Genomic DNA, 25,092 nt, shown 5'->3' on the forward strand with positions numbered 1-25,092 from the left:
CCCTCCAGGAGTAGCAAACAAATTGCCCGGCACATGCTCACTGCAAAAGAGGAAGTCTCCTAAAGTTATTCTTCTGCGATGCATTATCAGACAGATGGTCTTAGGAGGATGAGAGAGAGAGGTATGCAATCTTTGCAATTAGGGGGGGAGAGTATGTAAGCTTTGCCGGTTTCGCAGAAATCCTTAACTGGGGGTGAGAGGGATAGAATCCAGGTTTTTTGGATACCAGCCGATCTAGCAAGAAGTGTGAAGCCGATTCTGTAGCGTCAAAAAGCATTTGCATCTAGCCCTGTATCTCCTCCTCTGGTGACAGTGACTCCCCCAAGATCTCTCACAGAGGCCTTTTCCAAGCCCTGTTATCGGAGAGATAACTGAAGAGGGAACTTGAGACCTGCATATCAAGCTTATGCTCAGCCACTGGGATGTGGTCTTCCTCCATGTGTGGAGTCGGCCTCATGGGGAACAGCCAGTATGGCATACCGAGTAATGAAATGGGCTCCTGCTGCTGCTGTAGCCCCAACTAGGTGATGCCACTGCTACCGCTATGTCTGACGCAGGTAAGCTGTTTTCTACACCATCTGCAAAGGAAAATCCTAGAGCGCCTGGTCATGAAGGCAAATTAATGTTTAATTTAAGATCCTAAGAGTTGGAAGGTACCCTGAGCATCATGTAACTCACCCCCCTGCATTGCACGAATATGCAGCTGGGATTGAACCTGTGACCTTGGCATTATCAGCACCATGCTCTACCAGTGTTTCCCAACCTTGTGCCTCCAGCTGTTTTTGAACTACAACTCCCATCATCCCTGACTAGCAAGACCAGTGGCAAGGGATGATGGGAATTGTAGTCCAAAAACAGCTGGAGGCACAAGGTTGGGAAACAACCAACTGAGCTAATAGATTGCTTTAATTAGACAGTTGTTTTAGCAGGCAGCTTATGCGCGGCCTTATAAAAGCCTGGATAGCTCGGTTGGTTAGCGTATGATGCTGATAACGCCAAGGTTGCAGGTTTGATCCCCGTAAGGGACAACTGCATATTCCTGCATTGCGGCGGGTTGGACTAGATGACCCTCAGGGGTCCTTCCAACTCTGCAATTCTATGATTCTATGAAACAGTCAGAGCTTCCTTTCCTGGTAGGATGGATAGATAGATAGATAGATAGATAGATAGATAGATACACACACATGCTGAAACCATGTGTCTATGGGCATGTGTGTTCAAATTGCCTTCAGTAGGGTTTTTATTTAGAGATCTAAACATCTTAGTAGCATTTTTGAGCTTATAATAGAAAATGTCCCTTGTAGGAAAATGCCATGCATTTTTTCCTAGCTTCACATTTGAAAAGAGGGTTCGGCGTTTCTCTTGCTCCCCCTCCCAACCGCTGTAATTCCCACCGCGGGCAACAAAAGCTGTGGATTTCATTCAGCTCTATTAATATCCTCTCCATCAGTCTGGCTTTTGAAGCCAGGCTCAAAATTAGTTGGAGGCCGGCTGGAAATAGCAGCCCATTTGCACTCTTGTCTCCTTCCGTCCCCTTTCCCATGCCACTCCTGCCCTATTAATAGCCTCTAAGTGCAACCCGGCCATTTATTCACTCAGTAAACAAATAGTAAAATGTCAACATGACGGGAATACACAAGCGGAGGGATGAGGAAGGGGTGGCAGGGGGAGGGAAGAGTTAAGTTGCAGGAGCAGGTCTTCTCCTTCACTGGCACAGGGGGCCAAAGGGTGGTGGCATCACCATGCGCTCCCTCCTTTGTGGGAGAGGGAGTTGCCCTAGGGAAGCCAGGGCAGCAGGCAAGCATCCTCGGGCCTCTTGCCATACCAGCCGGGGCTCCGAGGGGCCACTGGGAGCTTGCACCCCTGCCTCCCAGGAAGGCCCTCGTCCTCCTGCCCAGAGAAAGGGAAACTGCAGGGGGGATGTTGCTTCTCGCCTCCCTATCGAGGAGAAAATATTATTTCCACTTGGACAGCTGAAGGGAATCTGCACAATACGGCTTCAGTCAGCAGTCAGGGTTTTAAGGGTGGCGTGCATGCAAAGTGCAAGTTTTGGACCTCTTTTTTAAAAAAAGGTTATCACTTGTAAGCTGAGAATATTTGATAGAAAAGCAGGGTATCATGTTGTTGGCAACCATCTGTCTTGAGAGCAATGAAGTGCACCTCCAGGGCCGAAGTCAAACTGCTGAGTTAGCAGCACCAAACTGACCTCTCTGGGGTGCAAGCCTGGGTAGAGTGTATGGAGGTCCTTGGCTACCCCAGATGACGAGACTCCCCCACCCCCCTTTGGCTTTGCTGATGTGGCCCCAAAGGAAAGTAGAGCATTATGTTTGACACCAGCTTGGCTGCAGGAGTTGCCGGAAGGAGGCGTACAAGGCATCCTCCAACTGTCTTAGGGACTCCACTCTGGATTTGTGTAGGGTTTACTCCTTAGCCTTTTCTTTTCCTGAAGATGTCCTGCAAGGCAGCAGAGGTTTAGGATCAGTCTTCTTTCTCCTGGACGGGCTACCTTCCCAGGTGGATGAGCCCCCCCTGCCCCCCCTTTGTTGCTATGAGGATCAGCAGCTGGAGACTCCAGGGCTTTATCTGGCCACACACTGAGCTGGCTCCCTAGGTGTGCACCAGTCCCCTCTCACTTAAAACTCGATGTCAACACACACTACTGTGCGCATTCAGTGTTCAACTCACAGTCACCCCAATGTGCACATGGGTTTGTGAGTATACCGCAAGTTTCAAAAGAATAAACTGGGGTGTATCTTCCAAAAGTAACTAGCGTACTCGGTGGGGTTCACGTGTTATCTATTTATCCAGGAGAACCTATAATTATGACTGTTGCTGAGAATCACGTCCAGCCACTCGCTCTTCCTGCTGCAAGCTGACCCTGTGGGATGTTCTAAATGGGAGCATTGAAACGGCAGGCTCTGAGGAAGAAACAGCCTTGCCTTGTGACTCAAAACACTTCCAGACATTCACCGGCTTGTTTAAGCTAAGAACAAATACCTCCATTCGGGGGGAAAGACAGGCAAGCATGCAGCGACTCGGCGCTTGTTTAGGAAATGCTTTTTACCTTCCATGTCACCCTGACTTCCAGTGGGGACATAAGAAAAAACATACCCAAGACGTTTTCCTTTGCCGCTGCTCCTCCCAGACTGTTCCCTCCACCTCCCAGGCTATATATGTGATTGAATAACAGAAACAAGCCTTCTTCTCTTTCCCGCTTCATCAGTCTATCCAGTTCCCATGTTCTGTGCCTAGATGGATCGCACTTGAATCAGCTACAGTCCTGCAAACACCCTCATTTTCTAGTTAAGGCTGAAATTAATCCTGATGGACAAGATTTGGAACGGCTAGAAAAGTGATTCTCTAGGATGCTGGCCTGGGAGGACTGGTGGAGTGAAGTTAGGAAGCGGGGAGGGCCAGGGAGAAGGCAGGCAAGCAGGAGTGAGGGGGAAGGTGAGAATTAAGACCACAAGAGTGAATTACGACCAGAAAAGGGGGGGGGCTAAGATATATAGCAACTGTCTGTCTCGAGAAACAATGGAGGTGTTCTTCTTCACCTCTGGGGGTGAAGCCAAACTGCGGCGACCTCTCTGGGGCACAAGCCTGGGCAGTGTGTATGGAGGTCCAGGGCTGCCCCAATGACAAGAACACCCCCCAGCCTTGCTGATGTGGCCCCAAAGAGACTCTCCACTCCAGATTTGTGAAAGGTTTACTCCTTAGCCTTTTCTTCTCTGAAAGATATCCTGCAAGGTAGCAGATGTTTAGGATCAAAGTTTTCCTTCTCCACATGGGCTACCTTCCCAAGCTGACAAGCCTCACCTGCCCCATTTTCCTCTACAGCACGTGCAGAAACCATCATTGGACCGTTGGTCTTGCCCACTCAATCCGCCAGAGCCTGCCTTCGCATGCAGGGGTGCTAAGAAGATGGGTGTGTGTGTGAATTCAGGTTGACAGATCTGGGCTGCAGGGATGTTGGCAGCCTGAGGTAGAATTCAGGGCTCCAACCATGGGGGGCGGGGGCGGTCTGTTTCCTTCTGGAGCCTACGTGCCAGAAATGAAACACTTTCTGTCAAAGGTGAAAGCATGCATCAACATAACCTAATATTCATCAAGTCTATCAGCATTTCAACAGCCTATTTCATTGGAAATTGAAAATTCACCACACGTTGAGTGTCTGGAAATAAATCGCCACAGAGGTGTAGGGTGTATAACCTCAAGTATTCCGGCAAATCTAAAGATGACGCTACATCCAACCCTTTCAGAGGAAGTTTAACAAATAGCAGTGAAAATGTTCTGTTCTCATGGGAATTTGATGCATTAGCCCAATGGCTATAGCTGGGAGAGCTCTGTTTGTCTCGCCACCTCCACCGGCCAATTCAGAACCTCCTGGCCTCGGTTCTGCATCTAGAAATAGCAAGGGACCTTCCTTCACAGAGATGCCGTGTCCCCGCTCCCGAGCCTAGATCTAAGGCTTGTGCAAACGATCGCATATAACAGCCAAAGGCCTGTTATGCAATGCACATGCAGTGCTTTGAATGTTTGAAGGCGCTTTGTCGATGATGCTACTCATCTGCATCCAGCCAGATCAATGAGACATGCAGATGCACCAACATCTGCCGTGCATGTGCAAGACAGCTCCTGTGCACAAATCTCACTTTGCACTCAGGCAAAAGCTTGCAAGACAGGAAGCTTGTATGCACATCTCTGGGAGCAAAGCCACATTGAACCAAATGGAATTTACTTCTAAGCAGATATACATAGGATTGCGCTGTAAAGCACAATGCAGGGTAGGGCTCCACTCCTGTGTACAAGGAACTTTGGAGCTCAGTAGAGCTACCTTCTGAGTACACTTAGGAAGTTGCCTGGATCAGACCATTCGTCCATCTAGATCCAGGTCCTCACAGATGCCCATGTCACTGGAAACGGGCTTTTTCTAAGAAATGACATTTTAATGCAAACAATGTCATGTGGACACTGCAAAAAATAATTTGTGTGCATGTACAGTACTGACCCCACAGTAAACCGGCCACCCAGAATTACCCTAAGAAAGATCTATATCACACGTTGCCTAGGAAGAATGGTAAAACAGTGGCCTCTAATGTTCAATAGGGAGAATGCCAGGTTCACACAACAAATATGTGCAGAATGAACTAGGGAGCAGCTGGCTTACTGCCTGCTCAGTATTTCAAAGTATGATTTCTTATTTAGTAATCTTAATAATAAATGTAGAGCAGGTGACCCAAGGCTATCAGGGCCTGACTGCAGGATAGAAATATAGGGTGGTAATCAATTATATTTTACCCCAAGTAGACTCACTGGAAATAATGGATATTGCTAAGGTTCATTAATTTCAGTGAGTCTACTCTTGAGCAAAACTTTATTCACTACCACCCACATCAAAAAAGAAACATGAAATTGAAGTACTATCATGTTTCCCCATCATTTGCATCATAAATTCAAAGGGCACATGACTCCCCCCCCCGCAAGAATCTTGTGAACTATCGTTTAAGGGTGCTGGGAACTGTAGCTCTTTGTAAACTGCTTTGAAGTTTTGTTAAAGGCAAGCAGTATACAGATCTTATGAAATGAATAGACCTAAAGACAAATCCAAGAAATTGCTTCCTTCAGACAAGATTACCGTATTTTTCGCCCCATAGGGCGCACCGGCCCATAGGACGCACCTAGTTTTTTGGAGAGGGAAATAAAAAAAAATTTTCCCCCCCAGGTGCGGGGCTGGGGCGGGGGAAGCTTCCCCCGACCACAGCCCCCATAACAGGCTGCTATCCGCAAGCCTAGGGAGCCCGCGGGAAGTCACGCTGGTCTCCCCAGGCTTGCGGATATCTGCCCGAAGGCTTCAGGATGCAGGCATCACTCTTCGGGATGCAGGCAACTCCACAAACCAGGCCAGAACAGGCTATTGCCCGCAAGCCTTGCGAGCCTGGCGGGAACTCCCACCGGGCTCGCAAGGCTCACGGACATCTGCGCGAAGCACAGGGCGCACTCTGGAGTGCGCCCCGTGCTTCGGGCTGCAGGCTGCTGCCCGCAAGCCTTAGGAGCCCGCCGGGCACTCCCGCCGGGCTCCCAAGGCTTGCGCAGAGCTTCCTGAAGCCTGGAGAGCGAGAGGGGTCGGTGCGCACCGACGCCTCTCGCTCTCCAGGCTTCAGCGAAAGCCTGCATTCGCCCCATAGGACGCACACACATTTCCCCTTCATTTTTGGAGAGGAAAAAGTGTGTCCTATAGGGCAAAAAATACGGTACAAGGTAGATTGTATATGAAGGTTCTGAGAAAAAGTCCTGGGAAGGTTTGTGGTGTGTAACAAGTTTTTTAAAGCCAGCAGGTTCTTTGAATACCACAGCTGTTTCCTTTCTGCGGTGGGGACATGAAGGAAAGGTACATTCTGTTGTGAAATGTTGACAGGAAGAGAACTTTTCTTAGAAGTTGCTGTTCTTTCTATGATGCAGTAAGGCAAATAAATAAAATGAAGGCTCCCCCCCCCCCCCGACTTGGAAAGAAATGGAGACAGGACAGCTTTGGGATGAATCAAAATCTCTCTCATGTACATAAAAGGTCTCTTTCTCTTGGAAGCCCAGGTCGGTGTCCAGCCCAGCCAAAAGGGAAGCTCTAATGTGTGGTGAACTACAGGCCCAACAGACTCTGAGGAAACCCACAACCTGTGTACTTTTCAGTGCCCTCTTTTTAGCCAAAGGCCTTGGCTGCTTATTTTGGATGCCATTGCCCCTTCTATATCTCCTGGATTGGGTTGTTCCAAGAGGTGTTATTAACCTTCCATGCAGCTGCTCAGAAAAGACGCCTTCTAAATTCAGCCCGCAGACGGTCTGGGAATCAGCGTTTTTTTACATGAGTAGAATGTGTCCTTTTATTTAAGATGCATCTCTGGGTTATTTGTGGGGCCTGCCTGGTGCTTTTATATGAGTAGAATGTGTGCTTTTATTTAAAAGGTATCTCTGGGTTATTTGTGGGGCATAGGAATTTGTTCTTTTCCCACACAAAAAATATAGTCCGGCCCCCCATAGGGTTTGAGGGACAGTGGACTGGCCCCCTGCTGAAAAAGTTTGCTGACCCCTGGCCTAGTGGTTGGTGTGTTGGACTAGGATTTGGGGAAACATGGATTCAGCTGTCCATGAGGTTTGCCATTCGCTGATTTTTTGAATGTGCAAAGTGGCTCATCAATTGATCAGTGAGAGAAGAAACAGGTGCACAGTGGGTGCTGGCGCTATATGATCGGTCTCTGGGAGCAGTTCCTCAGCTGAAAAACATGAAAGGGACTTGAGTGGAGCACCTCTACAGCCTTCTAGGAAAGCTGTACACCGGCTCCCTTGGCCAGTAAAGTGAGATGAGCACCGCAACCCCACAGTCGTTCACGATTGGACCTAACGGTCAGGGGTCCTTTTACCTTTATTATAATAATCAATAATGTAAGTGGGAGCTGATAGGGGGCAATTGTAGGGGAGAACCAATGGACAGGATAAAGGTAAAGGTACCCCTGACCGTGAGGTCCAGTCGCGGACTGGGGTGCACGCTCATCTCGTTCTATAGGCCGAGGGAGCCGGTGTTTGTCCGCAGACAGCTTCCGGGTCATGTGGTCAGCATGACTAAGCCACTTCTGGCGAACCAGAGCACCGCACGGAAACACCGTTTACCTTCCCGCTGGAGCGGTATCTATTTATCCAATTGCACTTTGAAGTGCTTTCGAACTGCTAGGTTGGCACAAGCAGGGACCGAGCAACGGGAGCTCACCCCGTCGCGGGGATTCGAACTGCCAACCTTCTGTGGCAAGTCCTAGGCTCTGTGGTTTAGACCACAGCGCCACCTGCGTCCCTATGGACAGGATAGACAGGCGCAAAACTATCCCCATGCCTACTAATTCTTCCAACAAAAGCACCGTAGCTCATGGCAGAGGTTATGATCAGTGGTAAAGCAGAAACTCCAAGGTTCAATCAACCAGCATCTCCAACTCCTGCTAGAAATGTCCCCTCTTTGAAACCTTGGAGAGCGATGGTTTGCAGACCCAGCCACCTAGCAAGTGGGCCTCAGGGCAGCTATCAGCATTGGTAGGCCTCACCAGTTCTGAGCTCCTGGCAGCTGCTTGCCAGGCCTGGGTACTGTTCAAGTAATGGCTGGTTCCTCACTTGGAATCCTACTTGAAAACACCTACATGAACTCCTTTCGTATGCTTTTCTGGAACCTAACCCAAGCCATTTCCCTTCCTTTCTGTTTGCTTGCAAAGATGAGTTCGTTCTTGTCAGACTGCTGTTCTTGTCAGATTGCTGGCCTAGTTCACATTACACATACAATTAACAGATGTCCACAGCCAATAAAACAAAGACAAACTGGTTTAGGTGTGAATCCACTGGCTGGTGTTCTTTGATCAACCACAGGGACATTAGCAATGGGAGGGAAAGCTATAAATGAAGGGCTGTTTTTAAACCCTGCTCTGAAGAGTGGTGGGTTGTGTAACTAGGCAGGCATGGATTTCTTTATTTCCTTCAGGCATCTCTCCCCCATTCTCCTTTCAATGTGATCTTCCCAACAGGAAGGTCAAGTGCTAAGGGGCCTGAGTTGGGAATAAATGACCAACCTCTGGTCACTTTTTACTTTGTGAGACCAGCTCTTGATACAGTGGTACCTCGGGTTACATAAGCTTCAGGTTACATACGCTTCAGGTTAAAGACTCCGCTAACCCAGAAATAGTGCTTCAGGTTACGAACTTTGCTTCAGGCTGAGAACAGAAATCGTGTTCCAGCGGCACGGCGGCAGCAGGAGGCCCCATTAGCTAAAGTGGTGCTTCAGGTTAAGAACAGTTTCAAGTTAAGAACAGACCTCCGGAACGAATTAAGTACTTAACCTGAGGTACCACTGTACATCCAAATGCATCTCAGGTCCCACCCCTGATTTTGCACTACATACCCAGCCAGTCAGTTTCTCCACCCTTCAACCACAGTTTGTGCTCCTCAGCTTGGAGTAGGGCTTTCAGCTTACCCTAAATCACCCTCCCCAGCTGCCAACAGCATACAGGAGCCTGGCCCGAGGGCAGGGAGCTGAGGCCACAGCCACAAAACCAGCAGAAGGCACCACTTTCAAGCTGCCTCACGTTTTTTAGGGAACAGTGAACTTGCTTTCAACTGCAGATAACTTTCACATAGATGTGTTTGCTTGTTTTATTATCTCCGAGGCTGCTGTTGTTTCTGTCTCTTAGTGTGTGGGTTATCTACTGTTGCGATTTGCCGTTGGACACCATGAAAAGCTGTTTCTAAATTTAATAGCAGACAGTAATTCTTTCAAAAAAAACCAAAAATGTAAATCGCAGCCTCGTGCAAGAGTGAAACTAATGTCCAAACGGAAACGGATCTTATTTATGATTACATTTAGATCCCTTCTTCCCTCCAAAGAGCTCAAGATGGCAAACATGGTTCTCTCTCTCACTCTTGCCCCATTTTATCTTCGCAACAATCCTGTGAGGTGGGTTAGGCTGAGAGGCAGTGGCTGGCCCAAGGTCACCCAGCAAACTTCACGACTCAGTAAGGATTTGAACCCAGGCCTCCCACGTCTTGTCCAACACTCGAACCACTACACCACACTGGTTTAGGACATTTTGCTGAAGGGAAGGCAATACTTTCACTGTTTTGTCCTGATGCACAAACAATACATTCTTGCTCTTATGTGAATTGATCATGTGTGCATGTTCTCCTTTCCCTCATTTTTGACATGCTGAGGTTCTGTTGCTGATAACTGGGGGAGCAGTTGAACCAGAGAGTTGTACTCGATATAACAACTGGGCAATTCAGGAACTTCTGAACGCATTTTACTGTGACTCAGATACGGGAGACTCAAACCATTTTTAGCTCCGTCCTACTTCTCAAGGCTAAATACTTATCTTTTAAATAGTCCATAGAATGAAAACAAACAGAGCTTTGAAGCATACTGGCTGTTGACTGAGGGTGCCTGTTTGCAGGCTGCAGTGGGAAAATAACGTCAAAACAAGCAGGTATGCAACAATATTTGTAAAGCCTGGAAAGAAAAACACCTGTAGTGAGCCCAGCGGGTGGGGGGAAGGGAGGGAGAGAAGGTCTCATTTGACCACAGTGACTTCTGTATTCCAAGTTACTTTCCACTTGCTGCTAGTTTGTTCCTTTACACTTCCCCTCTATTCACAAAACTCTCTTTTAGTTCAGCTGTTTTGTTTGGGCTCAGTTTTTTTATATTGGCCAAGCATCCCTGTTGATTCGGGTCCAGAGCTGAAATTTCATTGCTTTTAAAATTTGTTGTGCGGGGTGGACAGGATCTCATCTTTGCCAAGTGCTTGAAGGGGATCTTGGGGAGTGTTCTTTAAATATAGGTGTGTGTCAAATTTTATGCACAATAAACGAGTTCCTGGATGCAATCCTATGCACACTGACTTGGGACAATAAATCCAGCTGCAATGAAGGACTTCCAAGGATGGAACCAGCCTTGTGTCTTTCATGCCTTTTTGTCTTATGCTGCTTAGCTATAGGCAGGCAAATGCTGTGAAGGAGTGAAAATGCAAAATTATATAGCAAATGCACTATTATAATTTTAGCCTACCTGCATATTAAAGTTATCCAGGACACTGGCCAGGCTTGCGCCCTGGAGAGGTCACTTCAGGCACTGCGATTCTCCAGTGGTTTGATTTCACCCCTGGAGGCGCACTCCATTACAGTGGTACCTCAGTTTACATACGCTTCAGGTTACAGACTCCGCTAACCCAGAAATAGTACCTTGGGTTAAGAACTTTGCTTCAGGATGAGAACAGAAATCGTGCTCTGGCGGCGCGGCAGCAGCAGGAGGCCCCATTCGCTAAAGTGGTGCTTCAGGTTAAGAACAGTTTCAGGTTAAGAACGGACCTCCGGAACGAATTAAGTACTTAACCCGAGGTACCACTGTATCTCCCAAGACAGATGGATGCCAACAACATCTAGGAGGTATTCATTTTAGTAAAAATATGCTTCCATTCCTTGTTGCATTTGCAAACCCCCTCAACTACTGAACTGCCAAATAGTTGCTCAACCATTACCCCCGTTTCCCCCCCTCAACCAGTTGCTAAGAATGCGAATTCTGGTTTCCTGGACTTGTCAGGTTCTGATGGTTTTGCTTCCACTCAAAAAAGGGGTTTCTGTTTTGCAGATCAATTTAGTCACTTACACCTCCTAGTGGCCATAATCTGACAGATTTTCTCTGGCAACCTGAATGGATGCTCCTTTATCTAGAAGTGTAGGCAGATGCACACTATATATTTAAAGCACATTGCCCCCCGCCCCAAAGAATCCTGGGAACAGTTGTCGTGGCCCCCAACTACAGTTCCTTAACAAACCATGGATCCCAAGATTCTTTGGGGAATGTGGCTTATGTATGGTGTAGACCTACTCTCAGCCCACTAATTCAATGAAGCTTTGTTGTTGTTGTTGTTTAGTCCTGTCCGACTTTTCGTGACCCCATGGACCAGAGCATGCCAGGCACGCCTGTATTCCACTGCCTCCCGCAATTTGGTCAAACTCATGTTGGTAGCTTCGAGAACACTGTCCAACCATCTCGTCCTCTGTCGTCCCCTTCTCCTTGTGTTCTCAATCTTTCCCAACATCAGGGTCTTTTCCAGGGAGTCTTCTCTTCTCATGAGGTGGCCAAAGTATTGGAGCCTCAACTTCAGGATCTGTCCTTCCAGTGAGCACTCAGGGCTGATTTCCTTAAGAATGAATAGGTTTGATCTTCTTGCAGTCCATGGGACTCTCAAAAGTCTCCTCCAACACCATAATTCAAAAGCATCAATTCTTCGGCGATCAGCCTTCTTTATGGTCCAGCTCTCACTTCCATACATCACTACTGGGAAAACCATGGCTTTAACTATACGGACCTTTGTTGGCAAGGTGATGTCTCTGCTTTTTAAGATGCTGTCTAGGTTTGTCATTGCTTTCCTCCCAAGAAGCAGGCGTCTTTTAATTTCGTGACTGCTGTCACCATCTGCAGTGATCATGGAGCCCAAGAAAGTAAAATCTCTCACTGCCTCCTTTTCTTCCCCTTCTATTTGCCAGGTGGTGATGGGACCAGTGGCCATGATCTTCGTTTTTTTGATGTTGAGCTTCAGACCATATTTTGCGCTCTCCTCTTTCACCCTCATTAAGAGGTTCTTTAATTCCTTCTCACTTTCTGCCATCAAAGTTGTGTTATCTGCACATCTGAGGTTGTTGATATTTCTTCCGGCAATCTTAATTCCGGCCTGGGATTCTAATAATAATAATAATAATAATAATAATAATAATAATAATAATAATAATATCTTTATTGTCATTACCCCCTCTCGGGGACAACGAAATTACTTGACTGCTCCATAAAAACCCTAATTAAAACAATACAGTATAGTACAGCATGGAAGATTAGATGACTTTCAAAGTCCAGGCTTTCCATTCAGGGCCAAGATCGCTCTGGAGAAGAAGCTGTTCTTAAGACGGCTCGTTCTTGTCTTCATCGTCCTGTATCTCCGTCCCGACGGCAGGAGCTCGAAGAGACAGTGACCAGGATGCGATGGATCTTTTACTATGTCCAGTGCCTTCCTATGGCACCTTGTGGCATAAATCTGCTCTAAGGTGGAGAGTGGGCAGCCAACAATGCTCTCTGCTGCCTTAACAACTCTGCACAACCCCATCCTGTCCTGGGTAGTACAGCTTCCGTACCACACACATAAGCCATAAGCGAGCACGCTCTCAATGGCACAGTGATAGAAGGCAAGCAGCAGTTTCTGCGGAAGATGGTTTTTCCTTAGAATTCTCAAAAAGTACAGTCTCTGCTGCGCCTTCTTCACAAGCCCCCTTGTGTTAACACTCCAGGACAGATCCTCTTGTAATTCAATGCCCAAAAATCTGAACGTTGTTACCCTCTCCACACAGACCCCATCAATCAAAAGTGGCTAGACATTGCTCTTCTGTCTCCTGAAGTCCACCACAAGCTCCTTTGTCTTCCTTGTATTTATGAGCAAGTTGTTAGCTCTGCACCACTCTGTCAGCCGCTCCACCTCATCTCTATAATCCGTTTCAATCCAGCCTTTCGCATGATGAATTCTGCATATACGTTAAATAAGCAGGGAGACAATATACAGCCTTGTTGTACTCCTTTCCCAATTTTGAATTCACCAAGATGATCAGCCTTATTTAACTAAAATGTGCATATCTTGCCTTTCATCACAAGATCTGAGGGTGGAGACCAATTAAATTAAATGAAAACAACACATCCTTTAAGCAAGCATAAGGATTGATAAAAATGATTGACATTATCGCATACAGCGATCTGTATTTTTAATATTGACACAGCCTCCCTTTCTCTTCCCCTTCTGCAAAGCAGAACACGTCCTCAGTTAACAACTAGAGTCAATTATCCTTCAGAGAGGACTTGAATGATACTTGATATATATATTTTAATGATGAAGCGGAGGGGAAGAATCTCATCACAAATTCAGAAGACCAACATTTTATTGGTAAGTTGGACTGGCACAAATGCAGTACTACTTATAGCCAGCCATTTCAGAGGATTTGCAGAACTGTGCACACCTAGGATATGTACTAAACTCCGGGTCCTGATTCTATCTAGCCCAAAATAAAAGCTAGAGCACCAGCATATAAAATATGGTGTTGCGCCTTTGATCTGCCTACTTTTAACATTATGGCATCACAGAACTTCCCTGAAGAGGATGAGGGATGCAACAACGCTTATGCAACATGTTTCCCAGTAATGCAATGCCATCTGCTTATATAAAAATGTGGGTGGTCAAATGTGGGTGGCCAAAATTCATACAGATCATAAGTTAAAGAAGCAAAGACACTATTCAATCTCATGATATGTGACTGATGTACAAAGCAATCCTAGACACGCCTGTTCAGAAGCAAGTCCCAATGAATTAAAACGAGGCTTATTCTCAGAAAAGTGGGTATAGGACAACAGCCCCTTGTGCATCCAGAAAAAGCAAATGGTCATTTCTGGACTGGAATATGTACTTCTTTAGACTATAAGCAGGGAGGGCTTCAGGTGTCTGGTGCGTTTCCGCATGTAAAAGCTCTCTTCACACAGAAAGCTAGCATGTCAAGGAGAAAGGTTGAGTGTTGGAAATTTTTCACCTGTTACATGAGTTTCGCCCTGGGACTTGGAAATAGAGTCCAAGGCATGGCTCACAGGTAAAGCTACTTCAATAAATTGGTTGCAGTGTGGAAAACAGTGTTTGTGTGCAGTATTTTACTTGCTGCAGATGGCACGGGTCATTCAGTGTATGGGGAGGGACAGTCTCAGCTTCATATATGTCTCCAGTTACAACAGCCTAGTTTTCTCCCATGTAAGCCTGGTTCCCATAGATTTCTACTTGTATTTCATTTAATTAAAGAAATTTATATCTCACCCCTCAGTAAATATTTCCAAGGCATCTCGCTGCCGCAAAACTATATATTAAAAAAACAAAAACGATAATAAGCAAAAGGACAGAATTAAAAATGAAAACGACACAGCAGCATAAACTTTCCTATCAAGGCTTGGGAAAATTAATTCATTTCAATTAACTTCCCAGTTACTCCATGATTCTACCATTCAAATACAGAATATAATTGCTGACTCTCTGCTTTCAAGAGTAGCCTGAAATACGAAAATAACACAAAGCAAGCAAGCTTGCCCAATCACTCATCATTTTTCCTTATATGAGGAAAAATGTCACCTGCTAAAGTTCCACGTATCAAGCTGCTATTAAAAGCACAGTAACAAGGGTGGTAAAAAGATGGCAACCCCAGGGATGAAACTTGTAACAGGCTAGGGAGCATGAATTTTGATCTTCTTTTAAGTTTCTAGTCCTTAAGTATGTGAAGACAGACTTGGAAGTGGGTGGGCAACGTCTAGTTTGTTCATTGTACTTATTAATTGGGTTTGGGGTTTTTTTCTGAAAAGTATCTTAAAGCAACTTGCACACACAAAAATTGCACATAGGTTAAACCCAACCAAAAACTGAAACTGAGCCAACATAGTTATAAGCAGCACATTCATCTTTATAAAATGGCAGAACTAACACCCCAATCCACTGGAGGCCACAAATTAATTAAATGTCCAAAGGCCTGACAGAAAAGAAATGTTTTTACCTGGTGCCTAAAGTGAAGGTGCCAGAGGTTTTTAACTGCAGTCCTATGTACTTTTACCTCAGAGAAAGCCCCAGCTGAACACAATGGGGCCTAATGGTAAAGGGACCCCTGACCGTTAGGTCCAGTCGTGACCAACTCTGGGGTTGCGGTGCTCATCTCGCTTTATTGGCCGAGGGAGCCGGTGTACAGCTTCCAGGTCATGTGGCCAGCATGACTAAGCCGCTTCTGGCGAACCAGAGCAGAACACGGAAACGCCGTTTACCTTCCTGCCGGAGCGGTACCTATTTATCTACTTGCACTTTGATGTGCTTTCAAACTGCTAGGTTGGCAGGAGCAGGGACCGAACGGGAGCTCACCCTATCGCGGGGATACTTCAGAGCAAACAAACATAAGGTTGCACCATTAAGTCTCAAAAGCCGCCATTAAGTCTCAAAAGCCAAGCACATGTCCTAGCGATCAGGGGACACAAGCTGTCCCCACATAACTCTGGGCCACCTCTTGAGTTGCAAACTCAGAATAGGTTATCCAACAGCAGCAAATATATTCGCATGCATATAACCGGCTGTCCCCAATACAGAATTAATGCTGTCTATCTTTCCACATGGCAAGTTCACAGATACAGCGCGGTTAGCAGTTAACTCCAGAAGGAGATGCTCCCAATAAAAGCCATCGAAACGACTGCCGTTCATAAACCCTGGAGCGAAAACGGCGGGAACATGTTTGCGCGCAGAGTTGGGAGCGAGTCCCGTCGGAAATTACCGCTGCTGCAAATAATGCCGGGAGACCGTACTGTGTAACATGCCGCTTCAGCCTAAAGCGCGCTTCCTTGGGAGTAAGTCCCACTGGATTTCAGGCGACTCCCCGAGAAAGCACGCAGAGCAGGACCGGTTATGAAACAAGATCGCCGGCAGTCCCGGCGCCTCGCTAGGGGGCAGAAAGATGGGGAAGGCAGGGAAGGCGGCCGTGCGCCACGGCGCTCTCCTTAAACGTCTTCCGGGATATCTGGAGTGGCGCCCGGTTCCTTAGTCATTGCCCAGCAGATAGCAATCGAAAGCGGACCAGTGATTCAGGCTACTTACTTGCTACCACCCGCCTCCGCCCCCTGGAAATAAATAGGGCGGAAGCGGCAGCGTTTTCCTGCTCGCTTGCAGACTTTCCATTTTGCAGGTAAGTGGAAATGCGGAAAGTTTCCAGAGATTTCCCTTTGTGGGGCGGAAATAACTGGAAATAATGATAACGATTGTTTCTACGAGTCCAGTTTTGCGAGAGGCGTGACTTGGACCGAGGCAGTGTTTACGAGTATTTTGGAAGGGGGCATTTAGTTGCTCCGTTAGCAACGGAGGATAGTGGCCGATATATGCTTCTGGGCTTTTTAGCAGCATGCCGCAGTTTCATTAAAGCAAACAAACAAAAACAAGGCAGCTTTCCATAATAATAATAATAACAGTTTTAAGGAAGAAGGCACCAAGCATTTCCGTTAGTTGCCTACCTTATGAGCTTGGCAGCAAGTGAGTCGTTTTCAGCAAACAGCTGAAAGTTTGCATAAGAGGCGCTCGCTGAATCCCGGTTGGAATCGGCTGATGACGCCGGAGGCTGTTCCCTGCAGTTATCAAACGAGCCTCAGCAGCTCCGGGGACAGCCGGCGACGCGCCTCCTGGGGATGATCCCAGGGACTGAACCGGTGTATTAGGGATCAGACGGTCCTGAGACTTTCTAATGGTTTCTGGATCCCAAGCTTTATGAAGTATCCACAGCACAGCATGTGCCAATAAGTAATCTAATTAGAATTAGCAAAATTAGGATTAGTAAAATTAGTAAAAACTAATCGGTGCAATTAGTACGTAGATCTCTGTTCCTCAGCTGAACTCTTCAGCATTATTACATTTCCTCCTCTTTTCTCATTTTCTTTAGCTGCCTTGGCTGAAGACCTTTTGCTCTCTTTGCGATGGGCGGCCAAATCTCTGTGGACAAGTCGGTGCAGGTGGTGATAGTCGGGGGCGGCTTCGGCGGGATTGAAGCTGCCCGCAAGCTCAAGTGTTGGGGAGTCCCCTTCGTTCTGGTGGACATGAGGGACGCTTTCCACCACAATGTCGCTGCTCTCCGGGCTGCCGTACAGAGTGGTGAGCTTCTCCTTCTGGGGGCAGCAGCATGTGTGCTTCTTTCTCTAAGATATGGGCAGTTTGTATGAGGGAGATAAGCGGTCAAACCAATTGCATAGATAGGGGCTTATACCATAGAGCTGTGTTGCTTATAGGCAGATACTCAGGCCTTAGAAATCACAGTTGGTAGAGAGGGCTCTGTGTGATGTCATTTCCCCTGTTCTCCTGGAGAGGAAGGAGCATATAGTACTTCCTGTTCCCCTCTTCCTTCAACCAGCCATGGGGGCAGATGTTCCCTTTGCTTGCTCCAGCTTCAGACAGATGTCTGAAGCTGGTTACACTGTAAATATGCCTATTTTCCCTGCATACATATTTTATATTGTTGCCACTGCTATGAACCAATGCAAGATGATCAGTAAGTCAGTCATATTTTTAAACTTAGCTCCCAAGTTGTAGCCTGATTCATTGTTAAGTGGAGCAAGCTGGACTTGCTCAAAGCAAAGTTTTATAGCTTAACGCTTATGCTTTATAAATTTTGCTGCCAAGGATGGGATTTTGAAACTCTGTTCAACCCACACACGTGGGTGCCTGGAGGGATAAATTGCAATTAATATATCTTCTCCTACCCATTAAAACCCATCCCACAAACAGCTCCAGTGTGCTATGAGAATATTTGTAGGTAGGATGGGAGCTCTTGGATCTATGTTCAGAAATTAAGTACTGAGCCTGATAATCAAACACCTCTTTCCAGGTGGCAAAACCAGGCTGAATGCTGCACATAACAGCAACTGTAGCCTCATTCTTTTCCCTACACTTGTTTCTCTCCCTGCCCTTGTCCCCAACAACTTGATGGGTCCTTTCCTGTCAGGGCCGTATGCTGGGAAACTACTTTTTTTCTTTTAAATGCCCTGTAAATCTTTAGGCAAATTTTGCTGCGTGACTTGCTAAGCTGAAAAGTTTCCAGGTAGCACCCTGTGATTCTCCCACTCCAAGTACTTGACATTCCTTCATTTTTGCAGTCCCAGATGGGAGTGATAATGAGGTTTACTGCACCCACAGTGACAATATTGGTTTGAGGAGACAAGAAGTTATATGGACCTGCTCTAACAAGAAAATGTTTCAAAATTAAACCAGTTCAGGATATGGGTTGAAATTCTGTGATTTAGCAACTTGAGAAGCCTGAGGGCACCCTGATCCTTTATCGTCTGTTCCGTTTCTGTGTTGTTGATCCGAAGGATTGGTTGTATTTTCTTTGCTTTTAGAAATTGGTAGTTGTACAGTGATTTATGCCACTTTTTTTTTACACTGTATACTGCTCTGAATACATTGGTAGAAGAATCAGACAGAAAAAATATAAGTATATTATTACAGCAAAGTTTTGGGAGCCTTAATGTTTGTGGGGCAGAATTATGACTGAGACCTAGTCTACACATGCAGCAGAATGAGGTGGTTAAGTCCTGTAGTGGTATAAAGGACCCTAATTTATTATTTAAGTTTTCTCTTTTTGCGTTGCCTTTTGTAAAAAGTTCACTGTACCTAGAAACTGCAGCAGATCCACGCCTCACATTTAAAACACACCCAACAAAAACCTCCAAGGAAGGCGAGTCCACAACCTCCCGAGGAAGTCCGTTCCATTGTTGAACAGCTTGCACTGTCAGAAAATTCTTCCTGATGGTTTAGTCAGAATTTTCTTTCTTGTAACTTGAATCTATTGGTTTGGGTCCTGCCCTCCAGAGCAGGAGGAAACAAGCTTGCTCCATCCTCCATGTGACAGCTCTTTAGATATTTGGAGATAGCTATCATACCTCTTGTCCTCCTCTTTTCCAAGAATACAGTTGGGTGTGGCTTAAACACATGGTGTGGACCTGCAGGTGGGTTGGACTGAAGTGTTTTTATTTCTGTTATAGGTTGCTATTTTAACTTGCAGAGGGGTTTTTTGGGGGGTGTACACTCTGAATGTAACATGCATCCCCTGCGGTCTACTCCTATTACTTTGGGCTTCTACCTTCTCATCCTGCCACACATAGACTAGGCCATACACGTATTAAATATTTAACTTCTTTGTAGTCTTGCTCTTTAAGTACCATTAATGGCCTGAAAATTCTATACATCATTTTGCAGGATTTGCCAAGAAAACTTTCATCTCCTTCTCCAAGACCTTCGGAGGCAGTTTCCGGCAGGGTCTGGTAGTTGGAATTGACTTGGAGAAACGGCATGTCCTGTTGAATGATGGTGAAGTGAGTGCATTGAGGCTAAAATCTGTGGTAGCCTGTAGACATGAATTGCAAGAAGGTCCGACTGACCCTCTTTTAACATCTCTTTTTAGCACCTCTGCTATTCCCACCTGATCCTTGCCACAGGGAGTGATGGGCCTTTCCCAGGAAAATTTGACAAACCCATGGACATGCAGTCTGCTATTCAGACCTACGAGGACATGGTTCAAGAGGTGATGTTGCAAATTCCTTTTGGTGGGAAATTGGTCTTTTCACCTTGTGTATGGCTATGTCTAGGGTCTGTACATGGACCTACCTTGGCTCACTAAAGTGCCACTTAAGGCTGACTTCTGGCAAGATGGCAGTTGGGCAAGTCCAAATACTCCCTTTCAATCAGAAACTCAGACATATAAGCTAGGCACCAAATGGCTCCTTAAATCAGGGTTACAGTTGCCAAATCGGAATGCCTAGTTTCCATTTGGCGGCCAGAAGGCTCAAAAGTTGTATTTTTCAAGACAACTTTGGGGTTCCTGAAATTTGCTCTGATGGTGCAAACAAAATATTGCAGATAGAATTCCCCAGGCATGCACCTCCAGATGGTGGAGATGTCGAGCGCCATCCTGTTTAAAATTATGAAGAGATGTTAACATAATATCTAAACTCTTTCGTTTCTCCTGGTTTTGAAAGGTTGAAAAATCTCCCCGCATAGTAATTGTGGGGGGTGGTTCTGCTGGTGTTGAAATGGCTGCGGAGGTTAAGACGAAGTATCCCAACAAAGAGGTAGGAGCCACAAGTGACACTACTGCTCACCATTTTATTCCTCTGGTAATTGAAATTTCCCCAGAATAGAAAAGGGTTGCCGTAAGTGTGGACTCTTAAATGTTTGTGTGTGTGATTCTAAATATCTCTATAGTGTTTTACATTTCTTTACCCCTGCCCCCCAACAGACTGCAATTCTGTGCGTGGTTACTTGGGAACAAGTTCCACTGCGTTCATTGGGACTTGCTTCTAGCTAAGTATGCATAGGATTACAGTTGAAATTATTTTATTTTTAAAAGTGAATGGGTGCTTGGTGTTTTTTCCTCCTCTATTGCTTTGTCTTTAAATGTATGCTCAATGCTACAGGTTTGGCTAATTCCTCTTTTTTGGTCTTTTTAAGTAGAGAAATTGCAATTTGGGTGTGTTGTTGCCCAGTTCTGCTGTTATGTTGAATTGTAATCCAGGGACTCCATTTTCTTTGGCTTTGTAGTGGATTCTAGCTTGCTATGTCTTCTGTAAGCCAAAGCTTTACTTTTGCGGGGGGCAGGGCAGGGAGCGATCTAGATCTAGTTGCCAGCATAGCAGACAAAAATTTGAAAAGCTGCATGATTTTATGGGCTCTCAGTGGCCACATTTAGGTGTCATGATATACTAGGTAATCTATTTACCATGCATGAAACCAGTTGCACCCACTTAACCATATTCCCTGGCTTAGTGTAGTGTCTGAACCAGGAATTGTGGTTTCTTTCACACCAATCAAAACATGATAAGCTAAGGTCTACTGATTGTGGTTTGAGAGAAACAAACAATGATCCCTGATTCGGATGGAACACTAATCCACCAGCTGTGTTTTATTTTCTCCCTAAAAAGGAATGAAGGGGCTCATGCATGGGAACCCATGCTTTACTACGATTTACCACAATGTGAGAATGCTGCTTTTGTAGTAATCGAAAACCTGGTTAAATTGATACTGCAGACAGGTCATGGGTCTTTGCTGTTAACACTCACAAATTCAACAATGTGGTTTTGTCCCCAGGTCACCCTTATTCACTCAAAGGTTGCACTGGCAGATGCAGAAGTGCTCCCCAGAGTTCGGCAGGAGGTGAAGGAGTCCCTTTTAAAAGAGGGGGTACATCTCTTATTGAGTAGGTACATAGCTCATTTATTGCATGTAACTGTCTCCTAGGAAAGCTGAAAATGATCTTTCCTCTTAAACGTTTCCAGACCAATTAAGGGTTGCTTCAGAAGAGTTTCTTTTTGTACTTTGGTATACATACACTGTGCATCTCAATGAAACTATGCTCATGTAATTTATTTAGCTACCTTTAAAATAATACACAGGAACAATTGGCAAAGAGGATTGAGCGTTGCTCAAAAAAGTTAGAGTGGTTCATGGGGATTACATACTACGGCAACTTTCATGTAAGTTGGAATACTGTACTCCCATTGGACTCGGGAGAGCGTTGCTTCTGAGTAGACAAGCATAAGATTATACAGTGGTACCTCGGGTTAAGTACTTAATTCGTTCCGGAGGTCCGTTCTTAACCTGAAACTGTTCTTAAAGCACCACTTTAGCTAATGGGGCCTCCTGCCGCCGCCGCGTCGCCGGAGCACGATTTCTGTTCTCGTCCTGAAGCAAAGTTCTTAACTCGAGGTACTATTTCTGGGTTAGCGGAGTCTGTAGCCTGAAGGGTATGTAACCTGAGGTACCACTGTACTTCATTCCTCTTTTACTTCAGGTTACTTGGTGAGGATATTGTGTATTTATTTTAACTGAAATGTGTTTTTGCTCAGGAGCTGTATACAATGTGAAGTCCTCCCTGGGACCAAGTTCCAACCCAATTTTTATACAGTGGTACCTCAGGTTAAGTACTTAATTTGTTCCAGAGGTCCGTTCTTAACCTGAAACTGTTCTTAACCTGAAGCACCACTTTAGCTAATGGGGCCTCCTGCTGCCGCCGTGCCACCAGAGCCCGATTTCTGTTCTTATCCTGAAGCAAAGTTTTTAACCTGAAGCACTATTTCTGGGTTAGCTGAGTGTGTAACCTGAAGCGTATGTAACCCGAGGTACCACTGTAATTAGAAGTTGCTCATATAATAGAGTTCCAAGATTTTCTTTATAACCAGGAACGGTTAGTAACACATCTTTTTAAAACAAAACCGTATTGGAAGTTTTGAACTGGGCGCTTCGTTACTTTTAAGTTATGGTAAATATAAAACAGGGTTGGGGACTGAATGTAGGTTCTCCAGATCTTTATCTGACCTGTGAGGCAGGCCATGCCATGTGTCCAGTTTAACATGTTCCAGCCTTCCTGAGCACCCTGTCTGAAAAAGTTCCCCCACCCTTGTTCTAAAATTTAAAGTCAACCAACATCCTTTCAAGGAATAAATACCTTAAAGCACAAGAGGCTGGGAGCACGATTGTTGCAGTGGTTCAGTGACGTATGGTGTCCTTGTTTTTGTTTTTTGGCTGCTTACAACAGGTCAGAAAGTTGAAAACCTGCAATCGCTGACTTTAAACCAATTCAAAGAGAACATGATAGTGAAGACAGACAAAGGCACAGAGATTGTTACCGACATGGTGATTCTCTGCACTGGGATAAAAGTCAATTCCGCAGCATACAGCGGTGCATTCAGTAAGTTATTTCCCACCCTGACTTCATGTTTAAGGAAACATAGTTCTTCCAGTCCTCATGTCTCAATTATAAATTGGAATTGTAACTTTGTACTTAGTTTCAGAAGGCGCCAAGCTAGCGATATTCATTTGTTGGCTAATGTTGATGCCTTTTAAAATGTGACCTTTTATTCATATAGCTGGCCCTACCACTTAGTATCTGCCTCCACTGCTAGTTTTTGGAAGATAATTAAAGCACACATCCTATGCACACATAGCTGGAAGTCCCACTGAAGTCTTGCTTCTGAGTAGACATGCATAGGGTTGAACTGAGGGATAACATTCTGCATGTATTTTAATCATTTTTAGACCTAGGACTTTGGAAGAAAATATACTAAAATGGGCACTTCTGATATATCTATATTATAAAGATAATGTTAGATAAGACTTGTTTTGTGGCTTGTGGAGAGTTCATGGTTTCCGTAAGACCAAGAAAGAAAGGTTAAACTGAATTACATAGTTCATGGAACTACATACTGATTTAATTCCATCATCCATCATTAGGCGACAAGCTGGCAAGTAATGGTGCTTTGCAAGTGAATGAGTACCTTCAGATTAAAGGATATGATAACATTTATGCTATTGGCGATTGTGCTGATGTGAACGAGCCAAAAATGGCATACCATGCTGGGCTCCATGCAGATGTTGCAGTGACAAACATTGTCAACAGCCTGACACAGAAGCCTCTGAAAACCTATACACCAGGTAAGTTTTGTTTTGTGCCTTCATGTCTCTCTTACACGTCTTCGACAAATGTGCATTACAAGGGGTAACTGCACCAGAGTTTGAAGCTGCTATTTTAGGGGACTTCCTACAATCTCTTGTAATGCTGGTTCATTCCATACTTTATTGAGCATTTTACTCGGGATTGTTCGGGTGGAGAAATAATAGTTGCTAATTAAATGTGCGAACAAGGCCTCGATAGCTCTTATGAGTGGGGAATATGGACTTTGCATGAAATGTGGTTTAATAAATGACTTAAAGTAAATAATATAGCTTTATAAATCTGTGTCCCCTTCAGGATCACTCACATTCTTGATCTCACTGGGAAGATGTGATGGAGTGGGCCAAATCAGTGACTACTACGTGGGACATCTCTTAGTGACAGTAGTTAAAAGCAGGGATCTTTTTGTCTCACAAAGCTGGAGAAAGATGGGTCAGTGTATGCCATGCTAGATAGAAAGAGGCTTGCAAGAAAAGATGCAGGTGTAACAGGACCAGTGCCAAAAAAGAATATACCTTTCAATTAAAGAAGGGTTGGGTAGTTATTACTAATTTTAAAAAGCTTAACTTTTGTCATATATGGTTTGTATATCTTATCCAAGGCTATATTTTACATTGGACCTTGGGATCATTTTTACTATCCGGCTCATAAGCTATAATGGATTCTGAAAGTTCTTGAATTAAAAGAAATAGCAACCTACAATCTGTTTTGTGCTGTATTCATTGAACTATGTGTGTCTTGTCTGCTTGAGTTTATCTTTTTTTGGTATATTAAGCTTAAACCTACCTCTTTTAAGCAAACGATTTCCCCTAGAATATATTTATGTTGACTTCTAGCTGATCCAAGCCCAAAAGTTTTAGGGCAGTTGGTCCATGCACCTCCCAAAACTGTGTAAGCTATGATGTGGCATAGCTCAAGCTTTAAAACTTATCAGTTCCTAGGACCTCAACACTGCAGCTGTTGTTACTTTACATATTTTTTTGTGTTGAAAGTTGTTTGTTTCTTAAACAATACAGTATGATGACCTCAAAAGTGAAGTTTTTTGTTTTTAAAAAGTTTACAAGTTGAGTGTTTTCCTTCTACCCATGGGTCAAGAATGGAACATTAAAACCTTTACAAACAAACCTGGGTGTGTGCAGAATCGTTTTGATTAAAAAAATCTAAAATGACAGCAACATACCTATTTTTTCTTGCCAACAACACATGGTCTATTTCAAAGTAGATAAAAGGTAAATGTAAAAGAACATTCCATTATGCACTACTTTTTCCTGTATTCAAAACTTTCACCCATCATAATACAGCTCTTTGTTGTTGTTGATGATGATGATGATATTTCAAGAACAAACAAAGGTGCCTCATCATATTACTCCCTTTGTTCATGGATGAGAGCAGAATTGGACAGTTTAGTGAAGCTGGTTTTTGTCTTCTTGAGAAGGAATGGAACTAACATTGACTTCAAAATAAACTGTATAACACACTGGGCACTAT

General features: G+C 45.0%; 1 protein-coding gene and 1 long non-coding RNA gene across 4 annotated transcripts in view; one reads left to right on the forward strand and one right to left on the reverse strand.

The window, feature by feature from the left end:
- Positions 1–16,731, reverse strand: part of LOC114597219 (uncharacterized) — a 60,366-nt gene extending 43,635 nt beyond the window's left edge. For all 3 annotated transcript variants that reach the window (XR_013393267.1, XR_003706753.2, XR_003706754.2), the window contains exon 1: positions 16,625–16,731. This is a non-coding gene — a long non-coding RNA (uncharacterized LOC114597219). The remainder of the gene's footprint in view (positions 1–16,624) is intronic.
- A 349-nt stretch (positions 16,732–17,080) lies between these two features.
- On the forward strand, positions 17,081–24,306 carry AIFM2 (AIF family member 2, ferroptosis suppressor). Its single transcript, XM_028729517.2, has 8 exons — positions 17,081–17,255; positions 19,356–19,471; positions 19,561–19,680; positions 20,135–20,227; positions 21,243–21,351; positions 22,690–22,842; positions 23,385–23,585; positions 23,902–24,306. Exons 1-8 carry the CDS (start codon positions 17,081–17,083, stop codon positions 24,054–24,056), a joined length of 1,122 nt encoding a protein of 373 aa, XP_028585350.2. The 3' UTR covers positions 24,057–24,306.
- Positions 24,307–25,092: the final 786 nt, after the last annotated feature.

Source organism: Podarcis muralis, chromosome 6 (assembly GCF_964188315.1).
Source record: "Podarcis muralis chromosome 6, rPodMur119.hap1.1, whole genome shotgun sequence".
Lineage (NCBI taxonomy): Eukaryota > Metazoa > Chordata > Lepidosauria > Squamata > Lacertidae > Podarcis > Podarcis muralis.

Excerpts from the sequence above, each read along its gene's own strand:
- AIFM2 (XM_028729517.2), top strand. The coding sequence starts at position 17,081 with ATGGGCGGCCAAATCTCTGTGGACAAGTCGGTGCAGGTGGTGATAGTC. Across the intron at positions 19,681-20,134 it reads ACGAGGACATGGTTCAAGAG|GTTGAAAAATCTCCCCGCAT; the intron begins GTGATGTTGCAA and ends TGGTTTTGAAAG. Across the intron at positions 22,843-23,384 it reads AGCATACAGCGGTGCATTCA|GCGACAAGCTGGCAAGTAAT; the intron begins GTAAGTTATTTC and ends ATCCATCATTAG.